A 24,509-nucleotide genomic window follows, 5' to 3' on the forward strand; every position below is an offset into this window, starting at 1 on the left:
TTGGACACATATCCTTGGCTATATGGTACGTGATCGCCTCTGTTATTTCCCGGTGTCTTTGCGAGCTAGGCAGATATGGTATTGCGTTGAACAATGTCCCTGATATTGTTGTCTGTGTTGTGGATGGCTGGTAATTTTTTGTTGTTGCTGTTTGTACCTTCAGTCGTTGAAATTCTTGATAGTGTACTTTGTGGTGGCTTTTAAGGTGGTTGATGAGGTTTGTTGTGTTACCTTGGGACGTTTGGACGGAACAGGAGCAAAGTTTGCACAAGACTCGTACCTGATCAACATCACATTCCTCGAAATCGAAATAGTTCCAGACAACTGAGTATGACCCCTTTTTAGAAACTAACGATCGCACTTCTGCACCTTCCTCACGTTGCTCCGCCATCATATGTTTATTCTGACTGACTGTTATTGCTGCTATTGACTTCTACTGCTTCAGAAAGCGCTTGCAATCTAGACGCAGTAACGTCATAGTGACGCAGTCCAATCCGTAAACTCAGCCCATAAAAAAGAGTTTGGTCTTTATACTGTAAAATCGCGACGATATTTATTAACTGATCGTGGGTCATAAATATCGTTATCATGAGAAAAAAAAGATTAATCGTGCAGCCCTAGTCCATGCCCCTTACTGTTGCATCTCAACCATCCTGTAGATGTGGGTTTCCTCCATCCCTGCACAGACTTTTTTCCTGGTCCAGTCAGCATCTTTCATTCCCCAGAACTTGTCATATTAAGGTCTTGGGATACTACTGCCTGTCCTGATGCAACTGCACCTACCATCAGCCTGTACCATAGTTGCACTTCAGCCTGGATTTGTAATCCTCCTTTGGAGAAATGAAACTTGTCTGTTACTTTTCTATTCGTCATGACTAGGGAGTGTGACTTGGTTGGCTTAAAGTCCATCTTGGCCCAACTGATGAGGCATTCAAGGCTTTGGAGGATCAGTCTACAGCCTGGTACTGATGTTGTGGTCATTGTCAGATCATCTGTGAACTCTCTGAAGGGGAGCTGCCACATACCTGACTTGTGAGGGGACCTCTACATTCCTCCCCTGCTGACTTAATGGGTGTAGTCATGGCCAAGTTGAACAGAATCACAGAGACAGTACACCTAGTTACTATGCCCTTCTCCAGCTGATGGAATGCAGATGTTACTGTTCCTGAGGTGACTCTCAGAATGAAGCAGCTGTAATAATCCAGAATGAGGTCCCTGATCTTATCTGGTACATGGTGTTGTATGATTGAGGTTTCCATCAGCTGTTTGTGTGGGATTGATCCACAGGCATTGGGAAGGTCGAGCCACAGAATTGCCAGGTCGCCATTGCCTTTCCGAGCCTCCCAAATCAACTGGGTAACAACTTCTGTATACTCGATGTTTCCTGGCTCCATTAGAAATTCTACCCTTCTGTACAGCGGTGTCAATATATGCATTCCCCAGGAGGAACTCTGTAATGCATTTGGCAATAATATTGAAAAATATCATTCCCTTGGCACTGAGAGAAAAGCCAAGCAAAATGACACCTTTTATTGGCTAACTAAAAAGATTACAATATGCAAGCTTTCGAGGCAACTCAGGCCCCTTCTTCAGGCAAGATGTAATGTTGGCACTGAGTAATGAGATGATTCTGAACTGCTTGATTGTCCTAAAGTTCTCTTCCTTGGGAATCCAGACACCCTTTACATGTCTCCACTGCTGTGCCGCTTTTCCCCTCCTCCAGATCAAGGTTGTTTATTTGCCATTTGTGCATAAAACCAACAGTCAAGGCACACTGGAATTCTTGTGCAGAGCTCTTTCAGAGTCACAGTAAACATTAAAAAAATAAAAATAAATAAATAAATAAAAATAAAAACAATAAACACTATGCAAAAAGTGGTAATATCTACACAAAAAATACAATTATATTGCAGATATTGCACAGTTAAAATATTGCACATTTATCACTCATTTACATGACAAGTGAAGTGAGGTAGTGTAGGGTTATTTCACATGTTCAGTAATTTGGTTTTGCCATCAGTCTGACTGTGGCGGGGAAGAAGCTATTGAAAAACCTTGTTCTGTAAGTGATGATGCTGTCCACTCTACTGTGTCTCAGGTTGTATGTACAGTAATCCCTCGCTATATCACGCTTCGACTTTCGCGGCCTCACTCTATCGCGGATTTTATATGTAAGCATATTTAAATATTGCGGATGTTTCGCTGGTTCGTGGGTTTCAGTGGACAATGGGTCTTTTAATTTCTGGTACATGCTTCCTCAGTTGGTTTGCCCAGTTGATTTCATACAAGGGACGCTATTGGCAGATGGCTGAGAAGCTACCCAATCAGAACATGTATTACGTATTAAATAAAACTCCTCAAATATATTGTGAGCAGAGGGGCTGTTTGCACCCCTAGAGGATACGGACACTCGTCTAAAAAATGCTTAAAGACTACCTTCACATTGCTCCCTTCCTTGCTGGGCTTACTTATGGCTGCTTTGTCAAGTGATATGTTCCTGCATGGTGCTTCGCATACTTAGGTGCCGTTCTAGCTTTTATCAGTTTTTGATTGTTTGCTTTTCTCTCTCTCTCCCTCTCTGACATTCATACTTAAAAGCCCAAACAGCACCTATTGATTTTTGACTGTTTGCTTTTTCTCTCTCTCTCTCTCTGACCTTCTCTGCTCCTGACGCGCACTCCTTTGAAGAGGAAGATTTCTTTTCATTCTTTTAATTGTGAGACGGAACTGTCATCTCTGTCTTGTCATGGTGCACGTTTAAACTTTTGAAAAAGAGACAAATGTTTGTTTGCAGTGTTTGAATAAAGTTCCTGTCTCTCTACAACCTCCTGTGTTTCTGTGCAAATCTGTGACCCAAGCGTGACAATATAAAAATAACCATATAAACATATGGTTTTTACTTTTCGGATTTTCACCTGTTGCGGGGGGCTCTGGAACGTAACCCTCGTGATATGTGAGGGATGACTGTACAGTTTTTGTGTCTGAGCAGAGAGTTAGCTGGATGAAGCGAGTCCCTGATAATTCCCTCTGCTCTTTTCCGACAGTGATGTGCATACATAGAGTCCATGGAAGGAAGTTTTGTCCCTATGATCCTGTCCGCAGTCTTTATGACTCTTTGCAAAGCCTTCCTCTCTGCCTGTGTGGTGTTCTCATACCAGACAGTGATGCCTGTGGTGAGAATGCTCTCTATCAGTCCTCTGAAGGCCTGGATGAGAGGGCGATGGTTCAGGCTGGCTTTCCTGAGCAGCCTAATGAAATAAAGCCTTTGCTGGGCTTTTTCACTGTGGCTGTGGTGTTAAGAGTCCAGCTCAGGTCTGATGTAACCTGCAGTCCCCAGGAATCTGTTGCTGTCGGCCCTCTCCACCTCAGTCCCTTTGATGATAAGAGGCTGTAGTGGGGAGGATTCTTCCTGAAGTCCAGTATTATTTCTTTGGTCTTGTCTGTATTGAGGATGAGATCATTCTCCTCTCCGCAGACAAGAATGTTGTTTACCAGGGTTCTGTACCCTGACTTGTCTATTGAAGATGAGCCCCAAGATGGTGGTGTCATCAATGTATTTATGACGATGGTGTTGTCCTGGGTGGAGACACAGTCATAAGTGTACAGGGTGAAGAGTTTGAGGCTGAGGCAACAGCCCTGTGGGGATCCTGTGCTTACTGTGAGCTTAGCAGACACCCGTCCTCCCATTCTCGCCACCTGTGGTCTATCTGTCAGGAAGTCCAGGATCCAGTTACAGGTGGGAGTTGGGACGCCGAGGTCTGTCAGCTTCTCCATCAGTTTGCCCAGGCGGATGGTATTGAAAGCAGAACTGTAGTACAGGAAGAGCATCCTGGCATACGTTCTGCTACTGTCCAGATGTTGCAGAGTGTGATGTAGGGCTATTGCTACCGCGTCATCCACTGATCGATTGGGGCAGTAGGCAAACTGGAGAGGGTTGACAATGACCAGGACCATGTGGTTGATGTACGTGATAACCAGTTTTTCTAGGCACTTCATGGCGACTGGTGTGAGTGCCATTGGCCTGAAGTCATTTAGGGTGGATGTGTCTGGTCTTTTGGGGACTAGTATGATGGTGGAGGATTTGAAAATATGAGGGACTACTGCCTGGGATAATGACAGGTTGAAGATGTCAGCACACACACCAGCTAGTTGTTCCCCACAGGCCTTCAGAACTCTGGGAAGAACTCAAGTGAAGACCCTGATGATTTTCCAAAGTTGCCGCAGGAAACATGGGGCACTTCACTTGGACCTGGTGCTAACCTGGTCCTAGCTGCTTTGACAACCACCTCAAACTCCCTCACAGTTGACTCCTTCAAGTTGAATACAACAGTGGGTTCTGGCAAGTTTATTAAAGTGCTATATTGTGTCTTGCACTGTCACTATAGCTGGCACCAAAGTACTTCTCAACCTCTTCCTGAGGGTAGGCAGGTTGGCCTCTGCGTTTCTGACCGAGGATTCTCTTGGAAAATCTGAAGGGATTCACATTGAAAGCTGCAGGTTTCCAGGCTCTCTCCTTGTCCCTCCTTCTGTGCCACTCAGCTCGTCAGAGGGTTGTAAGCTTCCTCCTTAGTATGTTATGGAGCTCTACCAGACCAGCCTTGTCCTCCTTCCTTGCCTGCCATCTAAGTACACGGAGCTCTTGCCACAGCTGGCTGATCTTCATCTCCCATTGTTTTGGCCCCCATAGACCATTAGACAAGCACTGCTCCTTCATACCAAATCTCTCTCTGTGGCAGTACTGACTGATGATCATTATATGCAGCCTCCAGTCAACAACCCTGCCCAGTTACTGTCTCTCCAGTCGTCCGCTTTCTCTCCAGCTGTCGCCATTCTCTTCATGGTAGTCATCTGGTCTGTTCGCAGAAGCTACAGGCTCTGCCAGATGGAAATGATTTAACACACACCTTACAGACCATGCAGACACGGGGAGAATATGCAGACTCCACCCATGGAGGACCTGGGAATTGAGCCCAGGTCTCCTAACTGCGAGGCAGCAGCGCTACCACTGCGCCACCGTGCCGCCCAGGAGCTTAGTGAAAAAGCTTTTTTTAAAGAGGTAAAGGGAAAAAAAAAATCGGCATCAAAATTGGCTGATCAAGTAACATGATACTGGTGATCTGTATCAGCCCTAAAAACCTAATCAGTTACATGATCCTTACATTCTTTCACAACAATCTATTTTGCAAATATTTTGACTGCTGTAATAATAATGCATGCATGTGCTTCAGTGGTCTAGCAAGAGAAAACATTTTAAATTAAAACTGAACAGACATTGTAGGCATACGTTTAATTTTAATCAGGAAAAAGTTTAGTACCTGTGTTTTAGCATAGGCAGAGTGATACCACAGAGCTGTCATTTCTGCCTCACAGCCCCCCAGGCTGGCACTGAGGTTGCACATTCTCCCACAGTATTTCTCTTTGAAAAACTCTTTTATAAAAAAAAAAAAAAAAAAAAAAAAATCTAAAGTGTAATCATTTCAGATTTATTTTTATGTGTATAAAGTACAAAGAAAAATACATTGAAACTCATATGTGCTCTTTTCATTACTCAACACTCTGCGTGAATCTCCCTGCGTAAGCTATACAAAGTAACACAGAATTTAATAGGTAAAAAGTAAGCATGGATGATGTTTTATGTGTTTGTCAGTTTGTTACAAGCCATAACAGAATATAATCGTTGAAGAAACAGAATTGTAGAAACAAAAGTATGATTATATGCAGAATATAGCCAAGTGGTGGTGGTGAGGTGGTCTGTCATAACTCCACTTACGACATCTGGTGCAAACAGATAAACAAGCAAGAAACCTAACTTTACCTAAGAATCTGTGATAAAATTATGTAATAGTTTACATTGGTTGTCCCAAGCATGCTTCCGAAACACAGAACTTACGTTTTCTTCAACTAAAACCTTTACAGCTACAAAATCGACATTCGGTAATTTTCAAAGCTATTTTACCATTTGGACCCTCAATACCCATTTATCTCTATTTTATTAAATGCAAGAACAGGATAGTTATTTAAAATTGTTTTTAATTATGCTTCATTTTAGAACATATTTTCATGTAGCAAATTAATGTATACCATGACTGGTATTTTTCAAGTTGAAATCATTTCTTTACAAACTTCTTTAAGTGTAAGGCCAGAAGCAATAGTAGCTAGATTCTTAGTTAATCACAAATCAAACTAACAAATTCATGCCCACACTCACTATTTAACCTTAAAAGCATGTCTTCAGCATATCGAAGGAGAACCTGAGTGCTTAGGAGAAAACCTGGCACAGGCAATGACCAGGTCAGGATCCTAACTCTGCTCTCTCTCTCTCTCTCTCTCTCTCTCTCTCTCTCTCTCTCTCACACTTTTGATTTTCCAAAAAGCAGTAAACTAGGCTGTATTTACTGTGTTAAACATAGGTTGTACTTTTTAATTTCAAGGTTTTAATTTAAACTGTTTGAAATGCTGATTGTTTGGGCATTGACCATTTATTTATTTTAGGCTATTCAACAAAAGGTATTCTTAGATTTATTTGTAAAATGGAAAGCTTAGTAAAAGAGAGTTCTATATTAAAATTATTATTAGCACCATCTTAGGGATTTGCATTTTGACTGCTTCTGTGTTTTAGTTATATAAAGATGAAGTTAATACTGCACATACAGGTTTTGTGACTGAAAATGGGTTTGGCTTTAATGACTTAAATTTGCCTTTCTTGCCTTAAAATAATGTAGAAATGTAAAATGGTAGTTGTCATGGTCACTTTTTAATGTTCTTTTTTTATTCTATAGACGTACTGTATTTCGTTTTTATTTTGTATATATCCCATTTTTCACAGTAGCTATAAAACAGTTTATGTACACTTGTGTTCATAAGAAATACAAAAATATACCTCAATTGACATACTCCGGAAAGCGTTAATTTTCTAAGCATTATTTGTAAGACCCAAAAGTATTAAATTTCTCTGTGCAGTTGTAAATATGTATTAATTTTCCTTGCTTCTAATACAGATAACTGAATTATGCTGAAATAGGCATGTAGCAGCCGTAAAGTAGGAAAAACAGAACCACTTTAGAATGCTTCTTGTTGATTTTTTACATAACATATTTAACAATTGTCAAAATAAGTTTTATATTTAATATAATACTTTATAGGCTGTTTGATACATCTTCATTTTCTTTACATATTCTTAAACCTGCTTGCTGTTGCCATCATGCTTAATTTATTTGTAACAGTGTTTTTTTCTTCTTCTTTTAAAATTTTAAAAATGAATGTGTGCACAATGTCCTTCTCTGTGTCTGTAACATACACATTTCATGAGATAAATGCACTAAGGAAATAAGTTTTTTTTTTCAAATTTAAACTTGCTTGATCCAGGAACAGCTAAACAACCATGAAGGAGAGCACCAGAGCAAAAAATGGCAATCAGCAGGGTCTCTCCTCCATCCAAATACACCCCGTCACTCTTCACTTTTTTTTTTGTTGTTTAATACATATCTTATTTTCTTAGCTCAGAATTAATTTTTGTCCTCTTAGCCAGGACTTTCTGCTTTGAGGAAGGCCAATTATTCACGTAACTACAGAAAGACCAGCTAAAGCAACCTAATTTTTAGAAAAGCCTCTTTTGAAGTTATTTGAAAGAAACCATCAGTGTTTGGACCATCAAATGGGAGTGAGGTAGCTAGAACGAAAATCAAAGTGATTGAGACTGGTTAGAAAAGATGGCATACGCCTCCTCCTCGTGACCTACGTGTTTCCCTATTAGTAAGTACAGTAATCCCTCCTCCATCGTGGTGGTTGCGTTCCAGAGCCACCCGCGAAATAAGAAAATCCGCGAAGTAGAAACCATATGTTTATATGGTTATTTTTATATTGTCATGCTTGGGTCACAGATTTGCGCAGAAACACCGGAGGTTGTAGAGAGACAGGAACGTTATTCAAACACTGCAAACAAACATTTGTCTCTTTTTCAAAAGTTTAAACTGTGCTCCATGACAAGACAGAGATGACAGTTCTGTCTCACAATTAAAAGAATGCAAACATATCTTCCTCTTCAATGGAATGCGTGTCAGGAGCACAGAATGTCACATAGATAGAGAAAACAATCTCTAGCAAACAAATCAATAGGGCTGTTTGGCTTAAGTATGCGAAGCACCGCGGCACAAAGCTGTTGAAGGCGGCAGCTCACACCCCCTTCGTCAGGAGCAGGGGGAGAGAGAGAGAGAGATAGAGAGAGACAGAGACAGAGTTTGTTTTTCAGTCAAAAATCAATACGTGCCCTTCGAGCTTTTGTGCAGCATGTCGTTTCAGGAAGCAGCTGCACAAAAGATAGCAACGTGAAGATAATCTTCCAGCATTTTTAGACGAGCGTCCGTATCGTCTAGGTGTGCGAACAGCCCCCCTGCTAAATCCCCATACGTCAGGATCAGAGAAAGTCAGCGCAAGAGAAAGAGAAAGGTAAGCAATCTAGCTTCTCAGCCATCTGCCAATAGCATCCCTTGTATGAAATCAACTGGGCAAACCAACTGAGGAAGCATGTGCCAGAAATTAAAAGACCCATTGTCGCAGAAATCCGCGAACCAGCAAAAAATCCGCAATATATATTTAAATATGCTTACATATAAAATCCGCGATGGAGTGAAGCCGCGAAAGACGAAGCGCGATATAGCGAGGGATCACTGTACACCTCTGCAGTGATACTGATTTTGTAAGTCAGAGTTCAGCAACCACAGCTGGTAGTTGTGAGAATGAAGTTTTAAAAGAAACGGAGCACAAGGTTAAAAATATACAAATTACAATTTTTGGTTATTTTAATATAGTTTGTTTAAAACAGATGTTTTATGAAATGTTTCTTAAACTATTAGTATGATTACCATATTTTTTGCACCATAAGACGCACCTGACCATTAGACGCACCTAGGTTTAGAGGAGGAAAACAAGAAAAAAAATATTCTGAACCAAATGGTGCACTAATATGTTTAATAAAATATAGCAGAATAATATTTCAACCATGTAAATTCAACAGCGGTATTAAGAAACATCATCACTGTCATTAACAAATAAGGAGAGACTTTAAGGTTCAAGCACTCTTCTAGTTTTATGGAAACCCCAAGAACTCCTCATCGCTAGTGTCAGAATTTATTAAGCTCAGTTGCTCACAGTCACTTTGCAGGAGCACATACCTATCATCACGCGGCATAACCTGTCCAAAGCCACCAGGGGACAAAGCACGTTTGGACCAATGCTCCCTGAAGTTATATCACCAGGTCTAGTCCCATCTATATTTGTAATGCCACAAAGCCCTTCATCTCGTGTTTTGTTGTGGGTTTCCAGTTTGAAAAATGAGAATGCGGTGCAAGCGCAGCCCTCGATTCAAAAAATTGCTCTGCATACCTGTTTGTCTCGTCTGACAGTAGCTGAAAGGCAGCTTCAGAAAAGAACAGCCTGAAGTAGTCGAGCGGCTGGTAATCTGTCGAGTCCAGAGTCCGACTCAGTGATAATGCTCAAAACATCGTCTGCTGAGTATTTTGTTTTCTGCACTCGCTTCGCTCCCTCATGAGATGTAGATGCTATCTTGCCTTTGTTTATATTTGTTTACATTTCGCAACTCATGCACACGCAAGGATTAGATGCCGAGTCAATGAGTCTAACATTCCTCCAAGCACAGAGGGAATGCCTGTAACGTAACAGTGAGTTTTGTCGCCCTCTACCCCTGGATGTCGACTTTTGTCAGGTAATACACATCATGGTCTGTGACGCAATATTCGCTCCATAAGACGCACAGACACTTCCAACCTTCTTTTGGGGAAAAAAAAGTGCGTCTTATGGTGCGAAAAATACGGTATATATTTTGCATTTCTTGCTTGACATAATATAGCGAATTGTTTGGGGCTAAGCCATAGCAGAAAAGATTTTGAAGAAGTTCTGACGTATCTGCCACTTCTACACTGACTCTGGCCTGGAGTTTTAATGCTGCCACCCACAATCTTTCTTTTTGTGATATGACATTTTCTTGAATAGAGCTCATGAATGTGATAAAGAATACCTCTGACCATTGCTATTAGTATAATATTTAACTGTCTGTTGTAAATGGGCTGTGAATGTGTCCTGAATATTATGTTCTACCTTTCCATGACACTGACTAAGGAGGTGGGGCAAGGAAAATAATTTGGTAAATAGTTTTTTTAAAACAATACTCCGCTCAAAAATATTTTTGTTACTTGTACTGTAGTTTGTAATTCTGGCTGAAAAGTAATGTAATATCATGGTTTTATAGAGTACCAAGATAATGTGTGTGATAGAATGGGAGCTTGTGGTCACCAGTACTAGACATTTTGAATATACAGGTGCTGGTCATAAAATTAGAATATCATGACAAAGTTGATTTATTTCAGTAATTCCATTCAAAAAGTGAAACTTGTATATTAGATTCATTCATTACACACAGACTGATGTATTTCAAATGCTTATTTCTTTTAATGTTGATGATTATAACTGACAACTAATGAAAGTCCCAAATTCAGTATCTCGGAAAATTAGAATATCAATTAAGACCAATGCAAAAAAAAGGATTTTTAGAAATGTTGGCCAACTGAAAGGTATGAACATGAAAAGTATGAGCATGTACAGCACTCAATATTTAGTTGGGGCTCCTTTGGCCTGGATTACTGCAGCAATGCAGCGTGGCATGGAGTCGATCAGTCTGTGGCACTGCTGAGGTGTTATGAGAGCCCATGTTGCTCTGATAGTGGCCTTCAGCTCTTCTGAATTGTTGGGTCTGGCGTATTGCATCTTCCTCTTCACAATACCCCATAGATTTTCTATGGGGTTAAGGTCAGGCGAGTTTGCTGGCCAATCAAGAACAGGGATACCATGGTCCTTAAACCAGGTACTGGTAGCTTTGGCACTGTGTGCAGGTGCCAGGTCCTGTTGGAAAATGAAATCAGCATCTCCATAAAGTTCATCAGCAGCAGGAAGCATGAAGTGCTCTAAAACTTCCAGGTAGACGGCTGTGTTGACCTTGGATCTCAGAAAACACAATGGACCAACACCAGCAGATGACATGGCACCCCAAACCATCACTGACTGTGGAAACTTTACACTGGAACTCACGCAACGTGGATTCTGTGCCTCGCCTCTCTCTTCCTCCAGACTCTGGGACCTTGATTTCCAAAGGAAATGCAAAATTTACTTTCAACAGAGAACACAACTTTGGACCACTCAGCAGCAGTCCAGTCCTTTTTGTCTTTAGCCCAGGCGAGACACTTCAGACGCTGTCTGGCTTGACACAAGGAATGCGACAGCTGAAACCCATGTCTTGCATACGTCTGTGCATGGTGGTTCTTGAAGCACTGACTCCAGCTGCAGTCCACACTTTGTGAATCTCCCCCACAGGTTTGAATGGGTTTTGTTTCACAATCCTCTCCAGGGTGCGGTTATCCCTATTGCTTGTACACTTTTTTTCTACCACATCTTGTCCTTCCCTTCGCCTCTCTATTAATGTGCTTGGACACAGAGCTCTGTGAACAGCCAGCCTCTTTAGCAATGACCTTTTGTGTCTTGCCCTCCTTGTGCAAGGTGTCAATGGTCGTCTTTTGGACAACTGTCAAGTCAGCAGTCTTCCCCATGATTGAGTAGCCTACAGAACTAGACTGAGAGACCATTTAAAGGCTTTTGCAGGTGTTTTGAGTTAATTAGCTGATTAGAGTGTGGCACCAGGTGTCTTCAATATTGAACCTTTTCACAATATTCTAATTTTCCGAGATACTGAATTTGGGACTTTCATTAGTTGTCAGTTATAATCATCAACATTAAAAGAAATAAACATTTGAAATACATCAGTCTGTGTGTAATGAATGAATCTAATATACAAGTTTCACTTTTTGAATGGAACTACTGAAATAAATCAACTTTGTCATGATATTCTAATTTTATGACCAGCACCCGTACAAGTGTTTTCAGTGTTGTTCTGAATTTATTTCATATGTTGGTTACCTCTACAATTTTATTTTCATTTCCAAATTTTGAATGTTTACTAAATAAATCAGTAATGGTTCAAGCACAGAATCTTGACTGACTCCACTGAAGACCTCGTAAAACTTGGAGCATTCTCTTCTTTAGTCTTTATTCCATGGCTTATTAATCACCCTATAAATCTAGTTTCATACGTTTCCTATGATGCCAGTAGCTGTTAATGTCAGGATTATACTAGTTAAAGTAAGCTATATTTTGTGTGTTGCTTTGTTTCATGCCCTTTTGCCTCTTTAAAAAAAGATTTGTAAATATATTCCCAATACAGTGCAACATGTTAAATATTTTCTTTCAGGTAGTGTAATTTACCCATGTTTATACTCTGAACTCTTACACTGGGTAGTAGATAGAGTAATGATGTATGATTGTTAGTGTCCACTTTAAACAAGGATGCCATTTGTACTTCTATGACTTTTAATTTATTTCTTATTTCTGGCAAATAGTTGTCTGAAATGTTATTTCCTGCTCAGAGACTTTTCCATGTGATCTAGGAGGCTTCTTAACTTGTCTTTTAGTGCTTTTTCTTAGAGTAGTATGGGAAAATCATATGATAGATGTCTTCACTTCCACACCAGTTGCTTTTTCAGTTTCTCCTTTAACATTTTGAATACTTTTTTATTTCCTAATTGCAGTAAGGCTGTTTTCATAAGCAAAGGATAATTTAAGGTGTATACTGCTGGCAACAAAGCACTGTCTGAGTATATTATCACTCCAGTGAACATAGGATGAAGTAACTGCATGCGTGTGTGACTGCTTCTCAAAGATAAAAGCTTCAAGGTAAAGGTTCACTAGGTGTTACTTAATCCTATTTCCTATTGACTGAACCTGTTAATGTACATATTTATTCAGGTGGTGTCTGGCAGATCGTTGTTTGAATAGGTTTTACTTTAAATATTAATAGGTCTTTATTTATGTAATGTTTTCTATGTGATATGAAACACAAGTGCTGGAAAGATCCATTACCAGGCATGTTTAGTCATTTTGTTAAGCAAGGGGTCCAGTAACTTGCCAGAGTTTATTGGCATTTCAGTTCAAGGATTTTAAACCTATCCCCATCTTTGTGCACAAGCTTTTTCTGTTACAAGTTATGCCCCACCCTTACTCTGTTGGGGAAGACATTTAAAGTATATTTTTTAAAATAAAGTTTCAATTTCATGTCAGTATGAATAATACATTTTTATTTATATAATGAAATACTATAACTAGATATTTTGTATAGTGGTGGAAGAAGTACAAACAATTTACTTAATTAAAAGCACAAATAAACAGGTAAAATGTCCTCTAGTAAAAGTTAAAAGTACTCCATTGACATTTCTACTTAAGCAAAAGTAATCACAGATATTTTTAAGAAACACTGCTGTAAATGATACAAGCGGGTGGCATTACAGTATGCATGTGCTTTAACATTCTTATGGATCTCTACTGAATCAATTTGCTCGTGCTTGCAAATCAATTCTCATGATTCACTGAAAAGTCATTTTAAAAATCCAGAATGTTCACTTGAGTATAAAATGCAGCGCTTCACCATGTAGAAATGTAATGGAATAGAAAATCGAGGTGGTTGCTGTTAAATGCAGTGGAGTAAAAGTCATAAGTATCCAAAGCTAAATCTACTTAAGCCAAGTACAAATACAGTATGTGAAAAAAATATACTTAAGTAACAAAGCAATTGTACTTCGTTACATTCCACCATTGATTTTGTGTAATGTCTTATGAAAGTTCTAAGCTCTAATAAGAACTTTTTACAGAGTTTTTTGCCACATTTAGCAAAACAATACATAGAAATCTTTGGTGAGTGCATTTTGGAAATATATTAAGTGCACACGACTATGCTACCTTCTTGGCTAGCCAAAATGACTGAAAGGTGGCACTCATAATGCATTAGTCTTTAATGATAAGATTACTTCATTTAATCTACTTAATATACAATTTTATATATTTAACTACTTAGTCATTTTCTGTGGCTTTTTGGAAAAGTTTGGACATATTGATTAAGACACTTTTACATTTAGATATTTTATAAACACTTAAAATGTTTCATACTCTTCTCTAAATACTTCTACTAGTTACTGAATTAAAAGCAAGTATGCTTTTATGAAACCAGTTAATAATAAACATAATTAAGCAGATGACAGTTTAATATAAATCTTAAGTGTAAGGATCTATATTCTTGAGCTACATGACAAACTTATAATAAACCTGTTCAGTCTGTTGGTACTCCAGCTATTTTAGTTAGCTGAAAAAACGAATATAAAATCAATTGAACTACATTAGAATATTTTCGCACACTTGGAATACAAAGTACACCACCAGCATCAATTTGACCTGGGGAAAGGAGAATATGCAAGGTAGCACATTATGGACATGACATAAGCTTGGGAGGTAAGCTAATTGAAATAACCGGAGCACTAATAGTTTATTTACATGTTATGAAAGAATATGAGTAATCATAAGTCAGATTTTTTCTGTGATTATTGTATAGTCAACTTGAGGAAAGAGAGATCAATTCACATTTTGGTAGTAACATACAATAAGCATGATAAAGGTGGCTATATCTGGCTTGTTGAAGTAAAAGTAATAATGCGGAATAAATGATCTGTGAGCTGGGGAGGGAGGCAGTGATTCACTCCCAGGTACAATCATCTATCAGTGTTGTCTTGTGGCATTAATGGGGGTCTTTTACAAAAAGAAAAAAAATCTTCAATCACATTTTCTGAACAGAATTTCAGAACTACTGTACAACTACCTGGGCATTTGCAGTGCAGCATGCAGCAAATTAGGATAAGTAAAGGAGGAACCAGAAGCATGATGCATCCACTGAGGAAATAATTCGTTTTAAGAACACAACACCAGTTGGCATTGGGTTTAGTGCTTCTTCTGTTAACAAACTCCCTTTTTTTTTTTTTCTTGTTAAGATAATAAGCAAATGAGTTAAAAAATACACCTGTTTTTGCACCCATCATGACTGCAGTGCCATCATATTTTCATGTAATTAAATGAGGGGACTGGCTTTTCTTTAACTTTTCCAAAGAAAGCTTAGTACACACAGACCACAGTTTATGGTTTCTTGTATTCCTGCTGATTAGCATTTCTTAGCTTCTTGCAGGCTGACTAATCTAGTAACAGGTTCACTATGTCCCTTGACAAATCTTAGGAAAATTGTTTATAGTTCATTCACAGCATTATCAGCAAAGAAACAAACCAAAATACAAACCTGCGTGGCACATTTTGCTACCTCTGCCACATCAATGTTTTGAGAAATACATTCAATAAAACACTTTGACAAGTAGTTTGTTCTCAAGTTATGTCAGTTTTTCCTATTCATTATCTAATAGTCAACCTGAGTTGTACCTGAAAAGGATGCAATTTATCTGTGCTTTCTAGAGGCTCTCTGTACATATAGTTAATGAATGAATGAGTTGTGTGTGCAGGTATGTGCATATGAGATGAGGCTCTGCACTTCTTGCTAGATTTAGGATGAGAAAATCATAACAGCCAGAACTTTACAAGGTTATTACTGTTCAGTTACAGAGACACCTATGCATTAATACATTGACTGGTTTTGTCATATCATATTACAATGAATAGTTCTTGTAATCAAAGTTTGTGTACTTATGTTCTGAGGTAAGCAATGCTTTGTTCCTTTCCTGTTCAGCTTTCTCCAGACATGTGGAGGAATCTTCAGCATGCTTTCTTTCTTTGTTCAAAAGCTTGATCCCTCCTTCAATCTGGTCTCACTGTCTAGTTGCGGGAGGTACAGCAATTTCTCTTTGAGAGTTTTACACACACAGTGTCATTGATTACTTGCAAAGTTATGCTTGCTGGGTCAGCTCATGATCAGTCAGCCCATTGTTAGCAAGGTGAGCATATGGCTTTTACTTATACAATTTTCCTCTGATTGGACTTTTGCTACCTTAGTAAGGTTTAGACAAATGGCACCCCTAGTACATCTCCTTTTATAGATGGTATATATTTTTTCTAATCTAGCTTTGGTTACCTCTTTTGGATTAGAAGGATTGCTCCAACTTCATTTCAGCCACACCATAAGCACTGGGGTCTTTGCTATACCGCAGACATTATGGCCAGGTCAGTCAGCGAGATTGACTGAGGAGCTTACAAGGGCTTTTAAAGGAGAGAATAGAGGTCTTAAAATTGTTTTTTTTGGATGTACATAAGCCCATCCTCTTGGTTGACCACTGGTGCCAAGTTCTGTCCATCAATGTTACTCATCCTTTATTTATAGTCCTTTGTGCAGAATTGGGATGTGTCTAGCTCTTTCCTTAGAGAGATGTCCGTTGATGTTACATGGTCTGGTATTGATCATCTTATCAGATAAGCTGCAGTGGCTGTATTCTGCAGAGGGGCCCCCGTCAGGCAAGCTGAGATTTTTTAACATTGAGTGTCTAGCCCTGGCTTTAGAACAGTTATTGGCTTAAGCTATAGCAAAGCATGGATAATGTCAGTCTGTCATACAGTGAAAACACTGTTAATATCTTCTAGCATATTAGCTATAATAAAATCTACAGTTCACATTAAAATTGTGTAACTGCTAACATTTGGCAAAAAAAAAAAGTATTTTATGGTATGTTAATACTACTACTAATAAAATTATGATACTATTAGTAACAACAACAACAACATCATTTATTTATGTAGCACATTTTCATACAAAAAGTAGCTCAAAGTGCTTTACATAATGAAGAAAAGAAAAGTAAAAGACAAAATACAAAATTAAAATAAGATAACATTAGTTAACATAGAAAAGGAGTAAGGTCCGATGGCCAGGGTGGACAGAAAAAACAAAAAAAAAACTCCAGATGGCTGGAGAAAAAAATAAAATCTGTAGGGGTTCCAGGCCACGAGACCGCCCAGTCCCCCCTGGGCATTCTACCTAACATAAATGAAAATAGTCCTCTTTGTAGTTACAGCTCGAATCAACAAAATAGTAAAAGAGGTGTTAATTATAAGTGGTAAATGGAATGCACATGAATTAATAGATCCTCTGTTTGTTTCAGGAAAGTCTTTCGACATCACCTATGTTCGACTCAAGTTTCACACCAGCCGACCAGAGAGCTTTGCAATTTACAAACGCACAAGTGAAGATGGCCCATGGATTCCATACCAGTATTACAGTGGCTCATGTGAGAAGACTTACCAAAAGCCAAACCGTGGATTCATCCGGACTGGGGAGGATGAGCAACAAGCTCTTTGTACTGATGATTTTAGTGATATTTCTCCCCTCACTGGAGGCAATGTTGCTTTTTCCACATTAGAAGGCCGGCCAAGTGCCTACAATTTTGACAGCAGCCCTGTATTGCAGGTAAAAAAAAAATATTTCATTCATACTTTTATTTTGTTTGATTAATGCTCCTTCACAGGAATATTTAGTTACCAGCTTTAATGTATCTTTGATTTTTTTTTTCCTCTTTCCCTACCCATTTGACTAAGTTTTTATATTGTTCTTGCTACTCACTTTCATTTTTATGTGGGAAAACTATGTGCCTATTCCACATCTACTTCTATCCAGCATCATGTCTATTTTAATAAATACTAGTAAAAATGTAGTATTTAAGAGGTGCTACAAACTGCTCAAAATTCATGGGTCATGTTAATTTAAACTATTCAAGTACATTGAATGAATGAATAAATAAATGAATTCGTAACAGTGAACAAGTATGATGTATGTTGCTTTTATTTATTTAATCTTTCAAAATTTTTATTTGACAACCATGAATAGTGTGGGTAGTTTATTTGTTAGCAGGACCAAAGTAACAAATTTCAAATAATGCTGCAAAGTTGTTAGGCATCAGTGTGGAAGTTTGGCTGTGTCTTTTAGTTAAACTTGAATTAATCTTTGTAGGTAAATTGTAAATCGTTGGTAAAGAATTTTGGATAAAAATTATAAAATGCATAATAGGCCTATCAGGTGAGGTCAGTCTTCGTCTCTGGTCACTGGATAGTATCCATTTTGCGTAACCGTATAGCAAAACAGGAATCACCAGGGGCCTCATGTATAAATGGTGCGTATGCACAAAAATGTTGCGTACTCCCGTTTCCACGCTCAAATCGTGATGTATAAAACCTAAACTTGGCATAAAGGCACACATATTTTCATGGTAGCTCAAACCCTGGTGTACGCAAGTTTTCCGCTCAGTTTTGCAAACTGCCAGCACCCAGCGTCAAAGCAGTGCTTTTGTTCCAGTGTGGTTTCCCTTTCTTTTTTAGATCCACATCCCTGACACAGCTTTATCAAATGCACTGAAATTAGCTGCATATTGTTTATTAGTTTAAGGCATCTGATTGTAATTAACCTGTAACAATATAATGGTCCACAGAATGGCCAAACTATTCCAAATACCATAGCTGCTTTAGCGTTGTTACTCTCACTGCACCTTCTTCTTCTTCTTCTGCCAGCTGCTCCCGATCATCTTTTTCCATATTACTCTCCCTGCACCACTCGGAGTGTTTATATCACTGTATCTGAGTGTGGAATCACAGCTCTACAGCAGCTGATCGGAAAGAGAATCATCGGTACACAGCAGCAAGCACACGCTGCCTCAGCCATGCTGCCTATTTGAACTGCTCTTATGGCAAACACTTCAGAGCCTTTCCTGTACCGACCTTGCGGCTCAGAAACAGTTTCATCCCAAGAACTATAAACACAATCAATCAGTCCATCAAGTGCTCCTTGTAGAACTGTTTGTACTTATTAGTATAATTACCACACTGTAAACTTGCAACACAGTTCTAATATTGCACAACCTACGCCACTTTATAAAGCGCATATTTACATATGATGACGATATCATTTTTAAGATGAAATGCAGCAAAATGTTTATTACATTATACAGATAAAATGTTAACATAATTTAAATAATCTATATTGTTAATAATTAAACATGTGAGGACACGGTGTCGCAGCGCTAGCTAGTTCAGAGATTGTTCCTGCCTCACGCTGTATTCTTGCTGGGGCTGGTGCGACACTGGAAGGATAGATGGATAGAATAATTAAACCTGTACTACGAAGATATTTCAGTGTTCCTTAAAAGTTTTGAAGAATCAGCGTTCTAAGCTTCCAGGTGGCTTAACGTCTATTACAGAGCTGATTGTGTGCCGATTTGTTTACTTGGAGAAAGAAAAGGAAGGACAGGAATTGGAGGTTAGTACATTTGAAAGAGACAGTACAGCTGCAACAGATTATTTCATCGAAGGTCATGCATGGCGCTGCAAGCATCTTGCGTGAGGCAGGAACAATCTCTGGACAGGGCACCAGCTCGTCATTATCAGTGCACCACCGTATTCCCGTGTTTAATAACATGCTTTAACTCCTTTCATCATAAAAATATCAAGTATACATCTCAGTATTTTAATTATGTAGAGAGCTGTAATATCACGAATGTAATGAATTCTGTGTCCTGTCGGAGGAAGAGAAAGCCCGTTTAAGAAGCACGTAGTGATTCACACACACAGAGCATATACAAAAAGCATTTAACGTGCTAATTTAGTTACGATGGTATTTGGGGAACTAGTAAATTAAATGATTTAAAGATGTTTATGATCTACTTTAATGACAAAGTAAACTACATGATTAAAGTAGAAATTTCGAGGTTAAAGTTGACATTTCGAGCTTTTTTCTCACTGTCTACCTATTTTTTTTTTTCTTTATACCCTAATAAGCTTTCATATGACACTCAGACGGTGGGCTACGACTCGCCTTTTCACGGCAACTGATATCTGACAACTTCTTTTTTTATTTTGGGGCACTGTGAGACTTTGTGAACTTGAGCTGTCGAGTTTCTCCGACACTCTGTCACTCAATCAACTTCCTTTTGTTGTTTATATCACTGTTTAAGCCAACAAATAGTACGTTTTTCCTTGCCTCCACTTGGTATTCGCTGAAATTCTTCTATTTTCCCCGGTGCTTTTGACATTGCATTTTCACAGAACGCTGAGCTTAAGGGCTATTTATATTGATTTGCATATTCAAAGAGGCATAATTCTGGGAGGAGTTGGGGTGGGGCAGCAGGAGCGTGCACATGCATTACTTTTCACGCTGACTGGGATTTATGGAGCGGAAGAATGTGGAAGTTGGCGTTTGCATAGATTTATGCTTCTGGATTTTTTTGTGCGTACGCACATTTCCGTTTTTGCCCTTATCCCATGTTTTAGTGTGAATTCTACGCACGGCGTTAAGCATGAGGCCCCAGGACTCTAAAGACTTGGGGCTTTCGTCCTTTTGCAGAGAATATCAGAAGAGCCACACACCTCTTTCCAGCAATCCCATGCTATTCTCAATCTGTCTACTGATTTCATAGGAAGAGTAGCCATAGAAATGAATGTCGCTGCCGAGGTAAGTAAACTTCTTGATGAGGTCGACACTCTCCTCAGACAGATGAGGTCATTAAAGGCCTTGATCTTGGTTTTTATCCCGGACAGTTGCAAGCTTAGACACTCAAAGTCCTCACTCAGTCTCTTGAGAGCCCCGATTAGAGCCTCCATTAACTTCGCAAAGATCACAGCATCGTCGGCAGAGGCAAGATTGGTGAATCTTTCTTCACCAACAGATACTGGACCCTACCACCCTCACTAACACCCAGTCCATGCAAACACTGAACAGAGTAGGAGCAAGAACACACCCCTCACGAACCCCAGAATCAAATGGGGGAAAAAACGCAGAAGTTCTGTCACGATACTGAAATTCCCAAGTTTGATAGAATACTATTTAAAGTATTGATATCTGATATAACTTTGAATACCACAATTGGGGAAATGCACACACAACTGGATATTCAAACTTTATTTATTTTTTGAATTTTTATTAAAAAAAGATAATCTGTATAAAGGTAAATAGTAGGGCTGCACGATTAATCTTTTTTTTCTCATGATAACGATATTTATGACCCACGATCAGTTAATAAATATCGTCGCGATTTTACAGTATAAAGACCAAACTGTTTTTTATGGGCTGAGTTTACGGATTGGACTGCGTCACTATGACGTTACTGCGTCTAGATTGCAAGCGCTTTCTGAAGCAGTAGAAGTCAATAGCAGCAATAACAGTCAGTCAGAATAAACCTATGATGGCGGAGCAATGTGAGGAAGGTGCAGAAGTGCGATCGTTAGTTCCTAAAAAGGGGTCATACTCAGTTGTCTGGAACTATTTCGATTTCGAGGAATGTGATGTTGATCAGGTACGAGTCTTGTGCAAACTTTGCTCCTGTTCCGTCCAAACGTCCCAAGGTAACACAACAAACCTCATCAACCACCTTAAAAGCCACCACAAAGTACACCATCAAGAATTTCACCGACTGAAGGCACAAACAGCAACAACAAAAAATTACCAGCCATCCACAACACAGACAACAATATCAGGGACATTGTTCAACGCAATACCATATCTGCCTAGCTCGCAAAGACACCGGGAAATAACAGAGGCGATCACGTACCATATAGCCAAGGATATGTGTCCAATAACCACCGTGAGCAGTGAGGGGTTTAAAAAAATGATCGCAACACTTGATGAAAGATATAGCATTCCCTCACGCAACCATTTTTCCAATGTTGCGCTGCCCTCGCTGTATGCGAAATGCCGAAAAGAAATAGAAAGAGAAATTCTCAGGCTCAGCCTTGAATATTTTGCTGCCACGACCGACTTATGGTCAAGCAGAACTGCGGAACCGTATTTGAGCTTGACAGTTAATTTTATTGACAGCGAGTTTGAGATGAAAAGCAAGCTTTTGCAAACTTCGTTTTTCCCACAAGACCATACAGCGGAGTTTATTGCAGTGGGCCTCAAAGAAGCGATGTCCGCTTGGGGCTTGGTGGAAGAAAGACTTGTGTGCATCACAACGGACAACGCAGCTAATATGATTAGGGCAGCATCTGTGAATAACTGGCCGAGGCTACACTGCTTTGGTCACAGACTTCATTTACCAAAGGAATAATCGTCGTCATTAATCGTGATAAAAATTTTGAGCAAAATAATCGTGATAATCATTTTTTCTGTTATCGTGCAGCCCTAGTAAATAGGTTCTTCTTGAGGGAATTCCTCTAATGTAGTCATATTCACAAGTTAAAGTGCAAGTAATACAAGTAAAGCAGTGCTTTCTTTTATAAACATAATGGTTAATCAAGTCTTCTACATTTTTGATGTGCATATTTAATCACTTTGGGCCCATGTACCCTTAAGGCACTGTAAATTTCAAGTGTTTGTTTAGCATTTTCAAGATTTTTATGGCAATTTGCACATGTTTTTCAAATGTATTTCAGGCTTTTTCTGGGCTGACTTTCAGGCGCTTTATGTGTTTTTCAAGCATTTTCTCAGCATTTTCAAAGAAGCATTTTGCAGGGAAGATATGATGGAAATGTCAATTTTGTAGGTTGTGAGATATTGTTGTGTAATGAGGTGATTGTCGTGTTTCCAGAATGTCTTCTGTGAATTTAGTACTTTTAATTCTGCCAATCACAGTAATGAAGAGCTGGTGTCGACAGCATCATGAGTGAGTATATTGGGTTCACCTTGTTCTGTAGCAAAAGGAAGTAGATAGGACAATTCTGGACTCTGTAAATGCAAGCTTCATCCTGAAAAATTCCAGGATTACACATGGGTGTTGATAAGCATGTAAGTATTGATATAAATGGAAAAAAAAAATCATTGCGTGATTCAGTTGTCTAGTGACAGCTACTTGGGGAAGGGGTTATCATGCTCCCTGTAATCAACTCAAAATAATTGAACATACATTGTATTCATATTCATTTAATCCTTCTTGTGCTGAGGCGTAAATATAATCTGTTTAGGGTCACAGGGAGCTAGTGACTTTTGCAGCAGCACCGGATGTAACGGAAGATGATTTATGTGGTATACAGTGCGCCACTCATTTTCTGGGCTCAGCCAAGCAGAAAAGAGTAGGCTGTGTGCAGTCCGGTAACAGAAGTGCTTTAGTAAAGTATCTGTTTAGTTTTAAACCAGTTATTTGCTGAAGATATTTTGAAATGGAGTGTTCTTGCAGCATAGCAGCCGGTGTTGACTTGGGAATTCAGATCAAGCCAGAAATTCATGGGCATGTGCAAATACCATATGGCGCTGTAAGGAAGAGCTCTGTGCTACTATTCTTTCTCTTTCTTATAACATCAGTACTAAACTTTACCCTGATTAAAACTAAATGTGTATGTATAATTTTGGTAAATTCTTGTCACTTGGTTGCAAGTAACATATCTTAATCTGTCCTTCAATAGCTGTTACTAGAAGACTGATGCATGCGCATGCACGACAATACTGCCATTTTTTTTCTCTAGTTTCAATGAGCTACTTCATCCAGGAAGAGACACTGACTTCCTGTAAAAACGTTTATAAAATGCTGTTTTGTTTTCTTTTACCAGCACCATTGATATCAATGGAACAAGTGTTTGGCATAAAATGATTGAAAATTGCTGCATACAACAGTTTTTTTAAATGCTCGCTGCTCAAACACTTGAGAAAAGTATAACTGAAAACAATAACCAGCAGCTTTTCAAACAGTTTAGGAGCGTTTCGGTCTAGTGCTAAAGAACGCTTAGATGTGAATGGGCCCTATGTCCAAAGACTATTTAGACTGAACAATAAGAAAAATTTGAAACTACCTACATTTCAATATACTTTTACACATTCTTACATTTTTAAAGAATTGAATCAGTAAAGCGAATTGTAATGTCTATCACTCGTATGAGGAACAGAGTTGCATTCTTTGTCAAAAAAACTTGTGATCAGGAAAGTGCCTATGCGATGGATAGGATGGACACTACAGTCAAGGAGTATTGGATCTGTTTCAAAAGTTCAGAATACATGTGTATTGAAAAAAAATCCAAATTTGACAACACTAAATGGAGACCATACACATTACTAAAAATAAGATTTATTTACTATATCTGGCATCAGCCTGCATTAAGAATAGCCTAAACATAAATCTAAATGTGTTAACCTGGTTCATCAGAGACCAATAACCCACTTTCCCTAACCAGAATAAGTTTACATTGCGTTTACAGAAGCCAGTTTTCTGTGAATAATCAGGTTATTAAAGTGTATGTAAATGCACTGAATGAACACATCATTACATGAACACATAAAGGTGCCCCTACTTTAAATATAATTTGTTTGCTTTGTCTTCACAATAACCTGTACATTGTAATTTTGTTTTGTTATAGATTAGTTTGCATTAAATGAAGACTCCAGCAAATCTGAATAAAAGAAAAAAACAGCTAAATATTCCTCTTTCAGAAACCTATTTTTATCTGACACGACTGTTTAGTCAAACTTTGTAAATTGGATTTTTTTTTTTTTGCTTCATTACTTTGAAACACCAGTTAGTTTCATGTTTTACATTATTTTTTATGTTTACAGAACTATTATAATCTAATCTTATCAGACACTAATAATTCAGGTATTGCAGTTATGTTCTCTGACATTTTACTTCTGCTTACCAATTTCACATTGCTTATAGAAAATAAATAGAAGG

At 38.7% G+C, this 24,509-nt stretch overlaps 1 protein-coding gene across 1 annotated transcript in view; it reads left to right on the plus strand.

Moving 5' to 3' along the window:
• Window positions 1-24,509, plus strand: part of lamc1 (laminin, gamma 1) — a 179,385-nt gene that overhangs the window by 81,864 nt on the left and 73,012 nt on the right. Inside the window, exon 2 of the mRNA XM_028811341.2 lies at window positions 17,034-17,338. Coding sequence (XP_028667174.1) covers window positions 17,034-17,338 — 305 coding nt within the window. The remainder of the gene's footprint in view (window positions 1-17,033; window positions 17,339-24,509) is intronic.

This window comes from Erpetoichthys calabaricus, chromosome 10 (genome assembly GCF_900747795.2).
Source record: "Erpetoichthys calabaricus chromosome 10, fErpCal1.3, whole genome shotgun sequence".
NCBI classification, from domain to species: domain Eukaryota; kingdom Metazoa; phylum Chordata; class Cladistia; order Polypteriformes; family Polypteridae; genus Erpetoichthys; species Erpetoichthys calabaricus.